Source organism: Megalops cyprinoides, chromosome 13 (genome assembly GCF_013368585.1).
Source record: "Megalops cyprinoides isolate fMegCyp1 chromosome 13, fMegCyp1.pri, whole genome shotgun sequence".
In the NCBI taxonomy this organism is placed as follows: Eukaryota; Metazoa; Chordata; class Actinopteri; order Elopiformes; family Megalopidae; genus Megalops; species Megalops cyprinoides.
Window position 1 is genome coordinate 9,851,885 of NC_050595.1, and position 14,727 is coordinate 9,866,611.

Sequence of the window (14,727 nt, forward strand, 5' to 3'; positions counted from 1 at the left end):
TCTTTGCTGCAGTCCTGAATTTGGCTGTTTCATATGTGAAGCCCACCTTTCATGTCCATGTTGCGGTCAGCTAGCCTGTGGTTTTTTGATGGTCTCTAGTTTTTTCCACCTGGATTTCAGATGTGGCGAGTGGTGAATAATTTGCATATTGATTGTTAGGAGTGGCTTAAAGGGCACCCGGGACTGTTCTCTGAAAATGACAGCCTTTGCAAGGTTGGCCTTGAACTACGGTGGTTGTTTAGACCAAAACACTCACTCTCAGTTTTATTTTCTCAGAGCACCACACCAGAGGCGGTTCTACTAAACATTTATGGGGTTTAACACCCGCAAAACCACCACCTCTTGCAATAAAGTGCCTCACCATATCTCCGATACTGGTACACTGGCACGAGCACACATTAAATTAAAAGCATGGGGCTTTTGTAGGTTAGTTGTAATGCACATGCATTTTTTGGAGTTCTGGTGTAAGACTACAAAAAAAATTGGGAGAAGAGAGTACACATAAATGCATGAGAATTTCTAAATTCCAGTTCCGTTTATCAAGGCTGATGGCAATTGCTGGAGATGTTATTGCATTCATATATTAACCCCTGGTGAAAGCAGGTGTTAATTTTTTTGTGTTTGGAATTTCACAGCCTGCATTTTCCTGTGCAGAGTTGCAGCAGCTGGACAAATATGGTAATTCCTCCAACATTCTGGAAAGTGCACTCAGTGCTGTTGACTGTGTGAATCATTCTGTGGCTGTGAATCACTTTATGGTCATGAATCAACAGGGGTTGTGCACATTGTGTGCGATGCCAAAATAGTCATGACCCTTGTGGAAAAGTAGCCAGGATCTGTGTCTGACTCATTCATCTTGAGGAACAGCCGTTTATTTCTGAAGATAAAATTTAAGAGAGGGCTGGCTATTTGGTGAGTCCCTGAATGAGGAAAAAAATACCATTATTGCCATCAATGAAGGTATGAACTTGTGTATTCTTGCTGATTTCAGAGGGAACCTTGTTAAAAATTGCACATACCTTATTCTCTTCTTTTTTTTAAAGCTCACTGTGTCTGCCCCCCACTCTAGACAATGACATCACTTCAGAGCTCATTTTCACTACACAATAAGCTCTTCATAGCTGCTGGCCATATTTATATTGAAAATGTAGGGGATGCCATGTACACATAATTACTTATTCAGTGTCCTGATAAACTAAGAACATAGGCATGTGCACATTTCAACAAAATGGTTGTTCCTTTGCAGCTTCTAGTGCCTCCCTTAGTTGACCTCCACGTTGGGTGATTTCTAAGCGCGAGTGAACCTTTCAGTTCAAACATTGCGTTTCTGTCAGTGGAATATCACGTCTTGCTGGGGGCTCCTTTGCGCTCACACGCGTGCCACGTTGTAAAAGGTAGTTGGTTTTTTGTTCTTCTGAAGGAGACGGTAAAGTGCCTCCCTGTGATGTGGCCTCTCACGGCTCCCGTTCGAGCCGCAGACGCTCTCTCACGCGTCCGCTGTTAACACTGATCTCCCTTTGATTGGTAATTCTTTAACGTTTCCTAACGCGGTTTAGTCATTAGTTTTGGGGGGTGGGGGGGGATGACTCGGCGTCGTCGCCGCGTTTAATCACACAGGTTTGATGTGGATGCAGAGTTAATAAATCTTTATCTTTCTCGTCTTCATCAGCGCAGTGCTGTGCTCTCTGTGTGGAGGAGCAGTTTAGATTCAAAGTCTCTCTTTAGTTTTTTTTTTTAAGTCCCCAGTATTTTAATACCAAACTGTTGGTGACAGTACTTGTATGTATATTCAGTGTGTGTGTGTGTGTGTGTGTGTGTGTGTGTGTATGTGCAGGCTTATCAACTATACCTCTCTTGTGCATGTGGTGTTTCAGACAGTGAACATTTGAATAAGGGCAGAATAAGCACCTGATTCTAATCACCATACACAGTTTCCTTAAACATTGAGCTTTTGTTGACCTTAAATTTGGCTTTAACATTGTGTAAAAAAAATATGTGAATTTGCATTGTGTAAAATGCTTTATTTTAATCCTTACACATCACCATAGTTGTGGTCATTAGCGTCAAATGTTGTGACAGAATCAATCAAGAAGAAATTGTAACACTTGCTTAATTAGATCTCTCAGAGTTAAGTGAACTGAGGCTGTGGTTCAGGTGAATTCGGGTGTAAATGTGGAGGAGCCATTACACTGGACAATGTAATGGACTAGACAAACAGGGATGCTATTTCTTTCATAGGTTACCAGTGGAAATGGCTTATGGGAAGGTTTGTGATGTTGCAGCATGGACCAGTGCCACCCAGTGTATGATTGGTCATGACCATTGAGGGTGAATGGGGCCAGGATTGTTATTGGTCACTTGTTGTTTCAGTTAGCACTCAGTTCTTAATGAGACTGATCAGTAGCCGTGGGCTAGGTGTGAACAAACATATGGCATTTTAGGACGTAACCTTGTATCTGCTGGGCAGCTATTAAGATGCTAGAGACCAGATCCCAGAAAAGTCACCCCAATTTTTATGGGATTGTGGTGAACATTGTTGGCGTTTTGTGCTTGACTTCATTGTACTTGTTTTACACCCTTTGCAGCAAAGTGATGAGTCTCTTTCTTGCAGAATCCTGTAAAGATTGGACTGACTTGACCATATTGTACTCGAACGCAGTTTTTTCCCCTCGGACGACTTTCCTGGGGGTGAAAGAGAATTATTCTCCGTTGGTGAAAGAGGGGGATCGTTTTTTTCCGCGCCATTTGATGTTGGGGAACAGTAATGCAGCGATTGATTCATTAAATGAGAACACTAATGGGAGAGAAAATCATAATTCAAACTTACATTTTAAACATGAAATATAATTGGAATTTTAAACAGAGGTCCCTTTGTACAGTTATGATTAAAGGAAAATTAATTGTATGAAAATGTCTTCACAGATACTGAAAATTAGATCTACCAGTGCTCGAGCGCTATAATTCTAAAAATATTTCTGAACGGGATCTCTTTTTTTTCCTTTTCTCTTTTTTATTAAGTTCCAAATCAAACTGTGTTAATTTTATCTGAAATTACAGTGAACCATGCAGGCGTGGAAGTCGAAATTAGCCTAAAGATGTTTCATTTACAAAGACAGAAACACTTTGTCAGGCGGCGATTGTTTCGAAGCATTATCTCCGCCTCGTTTTTAATTGCTTTGGAAGTGAAATTAACAGAATTAGAAAAATTGCCTTTCCTTTTTCTACAAAGCTCTTTATTCACGCGTATTGTTGTGTGCTTTGTATAGATTACAGGTCTCTTTGTTCTGGGAGTGTAAATATATACGCCTCCAGTCACGGCTTTAGCTTAGAACAATCCCTTCTCATTCATCACAACTTAATGAAAATTAATTTATAAAAGCCGGAGAAAAATACAGTTTCAGCCTGTGTTAATTTCTCTCAGATTTTGCTCTCTATAGAAATTATTTATTTCTAGTGTTTTATGGAATAAATCTGTTTTATTTATTTTTGTTTGTATGGTCACATGATTAACACCAGTTTTTTCTTCCCTTTTTTCCGCTATTCCTCGCGCCTCTGTGCCTGAAGTGCGCAGAATATTTCACGCATGGCATTAAAACAGGCGAGCTTATGAGCTTTCATGTGCGTATGTGTATATTGCGGTGCGCAAGTGACAGGATTTTTAGCGCAAATGAATGGGCACCCTTCTCTTATTTTGGTGGTCGTTTGATTTTTTTTGTTCTCCCTTTCTTTCCCTGAGAATTGTGAGATTCTTTTTCAGTGAAAGGATTCTTCGAACAGCTGATGCAGTTTCATAAAGGTTATCTTTCATTTTGTCCATTGGGAAATGTTCATAATTAACAGATTATCACAAATCTAAAGTAAAAAACCACATAGGCTATATTTATTTTTTTTTGTAAAAATGCTTGAAATGGTAAATTACTGAAAAAAAGAGAATTCTTTTGTCTTGTTAGTCTATTTATTAGCTGTACATCAGACATCCAATGCACAATTAAAGTTAATCATAATTTTTAAAATACTTTTAAATCTGAGCTCACTGGTTCTGTAAAATACAGACCATCTACAAATGACCAACTGGAATGATCCATATTTTACTATGGATTTCATGTGGATGTATAAATAGTGAAGTAAGAAAAATGTTTAATCCAACAGTGTAAAGTTTGCAGAGATTATGGAAGTATAATGTTAGACTTGTAAACTGATTATACATTTGCTTATTGAGCACATAATACCATATTTCTACTCTTATTTTCACCTGCGATATTGTAAGCTAAAAGATTTGCATCTCATTAAATCAAACACATTGTCGTAATGGACTAGACATATGTGTAGGTGTGCATTTTCAGGATTTATTTTAATAATGCAGGTATAAAGATATACTTCATAAAAATCTTTCTCTGCACCATGCTAGATTTTGTCAATCCTCTAACAACTGTTCAAGACACTTTTCAATTCTCACCAATTCAAGTCGGACCATAATGTATTTGTGAAGATTATTTTTGTAATTACACTGGATTTTATACAGTGTTTTACACCACGTTTTATTCTCCGTTTTCTTAATTATGCTCTTCTCTTATGATCTTCTTTTCCTCTTTATGCCCTCAACATCACAGTCCTCTTTGTGTCATTTTTTTTTAAAACCACTTACCTTACACTATTACACTATTAGTTTAAATGTTTAATGGGTTCTTTCAGTATCAGAAAACCCATTCATTGTCCCCTTCAGAATAGCCAATCCTGGCTTTAGATGTATAGTTTTAAAATAGTCGGTGTAACCAATGATACTATGCTTAGCCCTAAAAATATTGTGAACGGGTAATTGAGGTTGGGGGAACGGTGTTGCAAGTGATGTAATCAGTAGAACACAGGTTTGCGAGCTCCACATAGCTGCACTGATGTCTGTAAACCCGCTCAGTTCAAAGCAGTCAACAATGCACACCTTTTCAGATATAAGGTTAAAGTTCAGATAATCCGCACTTCTGATTTTGCGGATCAGCCGTCTAAACCATCACCAGCCAGCAACATGCTGTTGTTCACATGACCTGCTGGCTGCATCACTGGCTATGTCTCAGAGGTCCCTGGAATCAAGTCTTGAGTAGATGTGTTAAAAGGCTGTGACATGCTCAGCTGAAACTGTGAAAGGTGTAAGTTCTTAATTTCTGCTCCCCTTAGACATTCAGAGTGTTGATTATAGCTTTGCCTAGCAGTTTTTTCAGCTTTCTTTAAAACATTTTAACTACCTGCAAGAATAGAGAGTTTTTGGGGAGCTTTGGCTAAATTTGGCTTGCTAGTTTTTAGCTTTATTTTTTAAAATTGCATTCAACATAGCCAAATAGTGCCTCATTATTTTAAAGCATGGTAGCCTGTTTCTTATGAGCGACCTTTTAATGAGTGAATATACAGTAGCCTCAAATATGGTGCTAGAATATTTGATGCTCTAACTTGCTAGGCCAAAAAAGTTTAATGTTATTTTGAGAAACACCTTATAACAGTTGATATTCTCTTAAAGTGGTAAAGTGTATGTTAATAATTGATGACAACATTGTGGTCAGTCACACTATATGATTATTGAAACCACGGTGCTCAAGCAATGAATTATTAGGTAATACTGTAGTACAGTATGGCAATAAAATATGTTGAAAATGTAATTTCATTTCTTTATTTAACTGTAAGATGTCTTAATATGCATGGTCTAAAATACCATTCTTTGTTGATACATCTGCTACTGCTGCTGCTGCTCTGATGTATCAGTGCCTTTGGATGGATAATATTGGAACCCTGTTAAGTCACACCCTTCTTAATATTACACATTTGTTCTGCTTGGCAGAGGTGATATAAAACAGCTTACATTGTGTTTAGCATTATTTGTGTTTTGTTCTCTGCAGAATTTTTAATACTTGGTTTGCATTACTGGATATTTGATTTTGATTGTTTTTATACTGTATTGTGTAAGATGTGGGGGGTGGCCTTAAGATGGCATTCTTAAAATGTTTCACCACTTTTGCTGTATGGCCAACTGTAACAAGGCTGTATGAACATTATGTGGAGCAGAAATAGGTGGTTGGATAGAATCCTTGCCGATCCTCCGTCAGCAGTGGCAAAGATGCACTCAGACAGTTTCTCAGATCAGAACCAGCATAGAGGCCGAGTTTGGCTTTTGTTTGCATTAAAGCCTCAGGCTCTATAACGTCAAGTATCGAGGGATGTAACTTAGGAGCACCATATTACACCTACCCAAGCAGTCCAGATGCTTCCTCCCACTGAGTCTGCGCCAGACAATCAAAATCAACACTCCAGAACAGTAGGGTTGATGTTTAAAATTAGTTCACGGTTGCTTCCTTTCGTTTTCGAACCGTAGAGAGAAAAAAAACACAAATGTAATTACCTCTAATTCCCAGGCATTCTTCAGTCTCTTGCCAAGTGTAAGGCTCTGCGATTATGCCTGAATAACGTTTTTGTCCGGTCTTGTATAACGTGGGGTTTTCCACGATCAGGTCTGTGTCATATCATCTGTCCTTTTTTTTTTTTTTTTTTTCCAACAAAATAAACATGGAGACAAACTGAGGGTTTACACAGTTGGATGCCAAACCAAAACACTGCTGTGTGCTCTGCGTCTGTTTATGTCCTGGTACTCCTTCCTTCAAATATATATGTCATTGGTACTCCACATGTTCCGTGCATCCCCTATTGGCTCAGGAATGCCCACCTTATATTAAGGATTCCGCACGTATAATCTTTGCAAGATTAGTGCTGTTGTCTCACATTCACTTACATCTACCTTAATACAATGACCAGTCAGGTCATGATGACCCAAGCATGGGCTTGATGTGTGGTATAAAAGCCCTTATAACCGGCAGCCTGCTGACCCAGGATCAGTTTTCCTGTGTGTGGGGCTGTAGCTGGGTCGTTTTCTGGAAGGTGCTCATGGGTGACAGCTGGGCTGTTGGCACTGCCCTCCTGCATCCACATCTTTACATAACCGCCCCCTGGCCCTCACCCTCAGCATCACAGATCCACTAAGCCTCTTGCAAGCTCTAACCCATGCAGCTTGGCACCGTACCTCTCTGAGGTGTTGGAAATGCTGCACGACCTGGTTGCCAGTCAACCACGTTGCTGTGCGACTTGTTTAAAAACCTGTTTCCCCCTCTTGTTGTCTGAAGGATCCCTTGGAGACCTGGAGGAAGGCGAAGACAATCCACCTGATGACATCAGCCTATCAGGGGATGAGGGCGGAGCCTCGGAGCAGGAAGACTCGGCAGAGTGTGATGACTCCAGCCCAGCATGTGCACCGCTATATAGTGAAGGTGAGTCTGCTGCTAGGGGGAGCTGTGATAGATCCCATGTTTATTTGCTTAGTCCAGTAGATACTTATAGTATTTTCAAATGCTTTTTTTTCCCCAAAAGCATTTTATAAATTTAACTGAAATGCAGTATTTAAGGTGAGAAATATATCTGAAAATCCATTTTGAAAATTTTAGAATGTATTTGAGAATAAATTAAATTCACATGTTTTCTTAAAGGTATTTGACACAGTATTTTCAAATATATTGAATTTCATTGTGCTGATGATGCAGTCAGATTGTGTGAATTATTAGCGTGACTGCTGCATGTAAAATATCAACTGCTTGTTACTTGTTTGGAATCTAACCTTTGAAACAATTATTTGAAATAGAATTTACATTTTTGAAAAATATCTGATGAAAATATTTATCATGCTTTTCATCTTATTAAAATATTAATGTTAATAATACTATCATACAGAACACATTTTTCTAGCATTGCATTTGCATTTGAAGATGCTTTCAATACATTAGGAAATGTGATTCAAGTACATATGTATTTCACCCATACACACAAACAACTACATGGTTAGCTGACCCCATTTGTAAAAAAAAAAAAAAACAAAAAAAAAACAAACGTATTGTCTCTGATTATACAAGCATTCTTGCCACGCAATATGGTCATTGTCATTTTACGCCAATGACAATACTAAATCGTTGACACTGATATTGCCTGTTTGTCAGTTTCATATTAAAGTCATTTATTGTCTTTCTGCTGATGAGTTGCAGTAGTGCCAGGCACACAAGGTACAGTATTCAGAAATCATTTTATATCACTGCCCACACTTGATTAAATGAAATGTAGATGCTAAAACAGTTGGTCAGATAAATATAGTCACCGTGCCGCCATCTTTAAAATTGGTATCTGGGGTCTCCTGACTGGCTCAGCCAGTAAGATGCTCATCTTGAGTGCAGGTTGAGTCCAACAGCCTAGGTTCAGCAGCGGTGGGATAAGTAGCATTGTTCCACTGAGGATAGGGGTGGGTAGGTCAGCCGGGGGGTTTACTTGTTTCACTGTCATCAGGCACCCAGTGATTGGTCTGGTACTGGCCAATTGCTCAATTGACATTAGCGGAGCAGAGCTTGCCCTTCAAATGGTGCTCACTTCATTTCGGTGTACTGTGTGTCTCATGTTGCAAAAAAAAAAAAAAAAAAACTAGCTGGATACAGGTGTATCAGAGGGCCCAAAAGTTGCTGCTTCGAATACCCACCGGGGCACTGCTGTTGTAGCCTTGAACAAGGTGTTTAACCCAGAATTACCTCAGTAAATATCCAGCTGTGTAGATGGATTACATGCGAAAATTGTAATTTATGTAAATTGCTCTGGAGCGTCTGCTAAGCAAATAAATGTAAATGTAACTCCTGTGTGACTGCACAGGTTGTCGCAGTGAGACAAACCTAATGTACATTTCGCAATTCCAAACAGGTTTGCATAAAGGGGAGAAGGCATAGAAAGATATCGCTTTAGAAAAAAGACAAATGTTCTTTGTTACTGGAAATTGTGACTCATGGTTGATAAGCACATACCAAACAGATTGGATATCTTGGATGTGGTTTATTTTTTAAACTGACCACAAATAAAGAGGTCTCCTTTTTGCCAGTCTTTGCCTCTAATCTCAGGGTGGTTGCTGCTTTATTTTTGCTGTAATGTTTAAATTGGGGATGCTAAGCCCTGCTCCCCGTGGGCCACAGCGTAGAACCGTTTGTTTCCACCTGAGCAATTAAGCACTTCATTCAATTAATTACTTCTTCAATCGAACCAGTTCGGCCTCTCCTCTCCAGTTCTGAGGGAGTTTGTCGTTTAAAAATAGCCAGAGCGGGAACCCCCGTTTTAAAGTGTGTAGCCTGTTTTGATGAGGAAATAGGCACTTTGTTCACCCTGCTCCAAGGATCCTTGATTAATGACTTGACCCCCCCCCCCACCCCACCCGGCCTGCCTGTTTTCGTCCCAATCTGTCTCCCAGCCCCGCCAGGTCCGCTGGCTTTGAGTCGTTTCTGTGGAGTTATTTCAGATTTCTGTTTTTCTTTTTTAATCTTGAAAATTCCAGCTCTTGTGAAATTTGGGGGCTGGGGTGATAAGCGTCTGTTCGTCGGCTGGGTTTGATAAACGCATGGAAATTCTGTCAGGTGCTAATCGGGACCAGATTAGAGATTAGGCTTCCGTGTGTGTGTGTCTCTCTGTGTGTGTAAGAGAGCAAGACGGAGTGTGTGTGTGTGTGTGTGTGTGTGTGTGTGTGTGTGTGTGAGAGAGAGAGAGAAAACGAAAGACAGTGGGAGAGGGAGTGAGTGCATGTGTGTATCTGTATGTGTGTGTAAGGGACAGAGTGTGTTTGCTTGTGTTCTCCCCCTTTTTTTTTTACTCTTCTTCCCCATTACCGTGAGGAGGAAAGTGACACGTCACTGTGCTGTTTTTCGCCCTCTCCGGGGCTCCTTGGTGGCTCTGTGCTGCTGTTATCAGAGCTCCATAAATCAGCACTGTTTGAGGAACCTGCTCTCTCAGCCTGGGATCAATACCAAGGTCTTTATCAGGCCACTGCTGGCTAATACAGGCAGGGCTCTTATCCACCATCTGGTAGAGAGAAACACAAGCCATAACTGATAATACAGAGGAACGCCCATTCTGCCCCTCAAAGGAGCAGCAACCAGGCTCATCTCGCAATGCACTCGCTCACACACACGTTACATACACGCACACACACACACACACGCCATGATCCCCATAGTTGAAAACCAGTTATCCTCTTGCTGCTTGTCTGCCTGACCTATGACCTTGTGACCTGAGTCCCCCTTGTAGAGTCGGTGTGAGGGAAGAACGCTCCACTCTGTCTCCACACTGTGGGACTGGCCCCCTGACCCGATGGAGACCGATCGAGGCATATCTCTCCAACTCAGGAGCTGTATTTACTCCAGGGCAGGGTGGCTAAAGTGTTTTCGACCTCCTCTGAATAGGTCAAACACTGATCCCATGATCCTTTGACAGAAGCACACGCCTCGATCACGGAACTCGTATGTCTGTCTCCGGTGACATGATTGCTGAAGGCAGTGTTGCTCAGTGGTAAGAGGACGAAGTTGCAAGCGTGACAAGAGGAAGACAAAGCATTTTTGCAGGAGCACAACCTCTGTGAGGCTGGGTTTAGCAGCTTAGTCAAAGAGCAACCCCTCACTGGTGCTTGTTTCAGCCCGGGGGGCATGATCCCCACAGGGCTTGGATTAATCCATTTGATCAAAGTGGGGGGTCAGGGGGAAGTGTGAATTTGGTGTGTGAACAGTGGATCTGCATGTCGTAAGGTTGAGCTTGTTGGGAGACTTTGCCCTTCAGGTGTGACAGGGGAAGTTCTGAGCAGTTATCAGATAGGGGGTGACTGTTCGGAGGTGGGGGGGGAGGTCTGGGGGGGGGGGGTTTGCAGAAAGTCTCTGTCGACCCATCCTGATACCTTCCATCTCCGCAGAGATGATAGGGGAGATACCGCTGATAATATTAAATGCAATAACTGCTGTTCCACCTCCCTCCCTCATCCCTGCTCCACAGGATAAAATCAATGTGCCATTCACTGTGATTTATAGCTGAAATAATGGGACTGCTCAGTCAACCAGGGGGAGGGTGTGTGTGTGTGTGTGTGTGTGTGGGGGGGGTGGGGGGGTGGGGTTGGAATGGGGCGTGTGCTGTCGGGTGCTGGTGGTGGTGTTAGCGCGGGCGGGGGGGGGGGAGATGTTGGGGTGGGCATTATTTGACAATGCTGATCTGATCTCCGTTGGTGACATTAATAACGCAAACACTAACAGTGTCACGTGGATGGGCCTTTATGGTGGGTATCGATCGCCAGCTATCGCTGTTTATCGGGGCGAGGACACAAGGGTAAACATGCCCTTTGTGCGCACAGCTAAGGTGTTATGTGGGATAATGGGGAGGGATTTAGGGAAGGAGACAGGGGGGTATTTTAGGAGCGCGCCGGTACCACGGAAACACCGCCTGGGGAAGCGAAGGAGAGTGGGCCACTGTAATCAAGCGAAGGCTCGAAGGGTGCTAATCACCTCTGTACCGGCTTGGAATTACACTCTTCGCCACATTATCACACCACAACGCATTTATTCCGAGGCGTCAGAGGAAACCATGACAAACAAAAGCGCACAGTGCACGTGTGGCAGGTCACAGCCGCTCTCCCCAACGCACCACTGCGTAACTCCTCAACTGCAATCTTCTGGGCAAACAGTGAGGAGGGGTAATCAGTAAGCCTGTTCAATTAATGCCTGAGGGAGAACAGCCCGCGCTAACCTCCAGCGCTTGATGGAGACAAATTGAGGCACATATTTATTCTTCTCACGGGACGAGTTTTCCCTCAGGGGCTGGGGGACATTCCCAAAGTTTTTCTCTTGTGTCAGTAAGGGTGGTGCTGTCAGTGTTGCCCACTCAAGAATCATGGCTTTTCAGCTTCTTTTTTCGTGGGTTTTCAGCTACTGTTTTGTAGCGCCCGAGGGCAGACCCTCTAGGGCTTTTAGTGTACTCTCATTCATTTGTAACGATGCGCTGAAGAATGTCCATTTTTTAGCCGTTTGCTTGAAAAAACAACTTCAAAACTGCAGTAGAACAAAAGTAGAAGCACTTGTCGAAAGAACTGAATCCAAATTTGAAATGTAAACAGTCAAAGTGCCTTGCTTAAAATACAACACAGGTGTGTGTACCTCTGGTAATGGAATTTGACAATATCTTTGTGTTTAGAACACAACTAAATCTTTAATCATAATTGATAAAATACGAAGAATGGAGTTTTGTTAACTTGCTACTCAAAAAATAAAGGTCTGTAAATAGCTAGAATGTTACATGATGAAAGTAGCATGGATAAACCCTGCACCTTAACCAAAGAAATACCCAGGTGGGTTAACAGTTAATCCAGGTGTGGGAGGTTTCCAAGCCTGTGGTATCAGGTGAACCTCCCTTGGGATCTCAGGCAAACTTGTGTGAATGGTGCTATTGTCTCGTAGTGAGGGTCTCCTCTGACATCTGACAGTTGAGTCGTTCCATGTTCTTCTGTTGTCTCGTTAGAAGAAGACAGCTGGCACAACCGCACATATACATGTGCAAACACGCGTACACACACCCAAACACGCTGGCACACGTATACGGCACACACATATACATGCATACACACACGCAAACAGGCATGGTTTTGATTTTAGAGAAATGACAAATACAAATAAATGACATAATTTCATAATAGTTCATAATTCATAATTCATAATATTTTATCAGTGTCTGTGTTAAGCGCAGAGTGAGAGTCGTGTCTCAGATGAAAGCCATCAGTCACATGTGTACCATCCTGCAGTAATTGGCAAATCACTTGATTCTAAAAAAAAAAAAAAAAAATGTACCATCCAATCATGTTAAATGATGTTTTCTACACCACCCCTACGCGATTGTTCCCTTTGCATGGTAGAAATTGATCAATAACACGTAGTTCCACACCTGCACATGTGCTGTGTGATTGTAGTATGAAAACACAATGTGACAATCACTGCCATCTTAAATGAGTGGCCGCAGGTGGACTTTGGTTTGAGGGACATATCATAGTGTAAACCCCATATAGTTGTTCAAGCTCACATTGTTTTGATGGCTTGCACTTACAGAGCCAAGGACAGATGACTCACCTGGCTTACCTGACGATGACGAGGAGGAGAAGGGACTGACACACAGCGGCGAGGAAGAGGAGAGAGAGGCGGACCCCCAGTGGGACGGCCCAGGTGAGCACACCCGTCTGCCTTCCTCGTTGCGCCTCTCCCACCTGTTCAAGACACGCGGTCTGAAGTAGCTTCTGACAGAACCTGGGAAACGGATGCTGTGTTTGGTTAAAGTGGCTCTTTGAGGGCCAGACATTAACAGGGTGTGAGCCGAGCTGTGGTCTGTGGTGGGGGTCATGACCTTTGCAGCGCTCTCAGTACAGAGTGTGAAAAAGAAAGGCAGGTTCCTGTTTCACAGTCTGTGGGGTGACTCTGGTTTCAGTGAGACTGCAGGGAAGCTTCAGCAAAAAAAAAAAAAAAAAGCAAACAAAACAATACATCAGATCAGCTTTTTTCACCAAACACTGAGACACCAAACATCTTGATATTTTTTACTGGGGATTTGGGAGGGGGGAGTTTGTGGTGGGGTGACTCCTTGTTTTGTTGTGTAACTTTTGTGGTAGTACACCATGTATATCATAGTTTTGGTTGTGCAGTGCGTGTATACTATCGTTGGCTCTGTAGTGTATGATTGGGTGGCATGCGTTCCTGTTTATGTGGACTGTTTCTGAATGTTGCGTGTCATGTCACATGTCCAATGTGCTGTTCCTCTTGTGCCATTCTTTTGTAACAGGCAGCAGGGAGTGTGATTGGCTGTAGACATCTGTTATTTGCATTAAAAGTGAGCCTTTGAGACGTTACAGTTCCAGTCAGATTCAACGAACATTGTAGGGAGCAGATAAAGAGATAAAGGGATGGCCTCGGCTGCCCTGTGTTCCTCCGCATTACGTTTGTACTTATATTTATTTGTCTGTTTGTTATCTGGAATAAGCAAAGCAGCAGATGACACATTGCTGCCTCAATTTCTTTTGTAATTGTGAAAAGGAATTCTGTCTGTGTGCGCATATGTATGTGCGCACGTGTGTGTGTGTGTGTGTGCGTGTGTGTGTGTGTGTGTGTGTGTGTGTGCGTTCATGGTCATGCTCGTGTGCATGTGCTTGCATGTGTTGTGTATGCATTGGATTTTTTCAGTATTTTAGTGTCTCAGCTGGAACAGAGTGATATTAATGTTAACTGCTGTTTGGCTGGTGGGTGATGACAGTGCTGTGATGGACTTTTCCTTGCAAACTAACTGCTGAGGAAAGAGGGAGAAAGAGTGAGAGAGAGAGAGAGAGAGAGAGAGGGTAGGAGGAGAGAGAGAAAGAGCGAGAGAGAAGGGGGGTGAGAGAGATGGAGAAAGAGAGAGAGGGAGGGAGTGAGGGAGAGAGGGAGATAGCCCCTCTATCAGTACTAGAGCAGGCTCTGCCTTTATCAGGAGTGTGATTGGCAAAAGGGAAACTTTGACCGGTCTGAATTTTTCTGTTATCGTCAAGACCCCCCCCCCCCTTCCCCCCCACTCCCCATCTCTCTGTCTCTCCATCAGTCCTAACACACACACACACACACACACACACACACAATCTTCCCCTTGTTTTCTCTGAGTGTCAGGAGTAGAGTCGTGGTGGACGTGCTCTTGTTCATACATTGGTTTAGTAATCCTCTTCCCTATCAGCTATTTCCCACAAGCCCCGGGGAGGGGGAACATTTGCTTGTATGGAAAGGGATTTTATCGATTCCTTTCGTTCTTTTGTGTGCATATTTCTCCCAGTCATTTCATTTAGTCTTCTGCTGAATTATT

The 14,727-nt window shown here is 42.4% G+C and overlaps 1 protein-coding gene across 1 annotated transcript in view; it reads left to right on the forward strand.

Annotated features, from left to right (window-relative positions):
* Positions 1-14,727, forward strand: part of zfpm1 (zinc finger protein, FOG family member 1) — a 69,877-nt gene that overhangs the window by 26,555 nt on the left and 28,595 nt on the right. The window contains exons 2-3 of the mRNA XM_036543673.1: positions 7,158-7,301; positions 12,960-13,073. Of these exons, the coding sequence (XP_036399566.1) occupies positions 7,158-7,301; positions 12,960-13,073 (258 nt within the window). The remainder of the gene's footprint in view (positions 1-7,157; positions 7,302-12,959; positions 13,074-14,727) is intronic.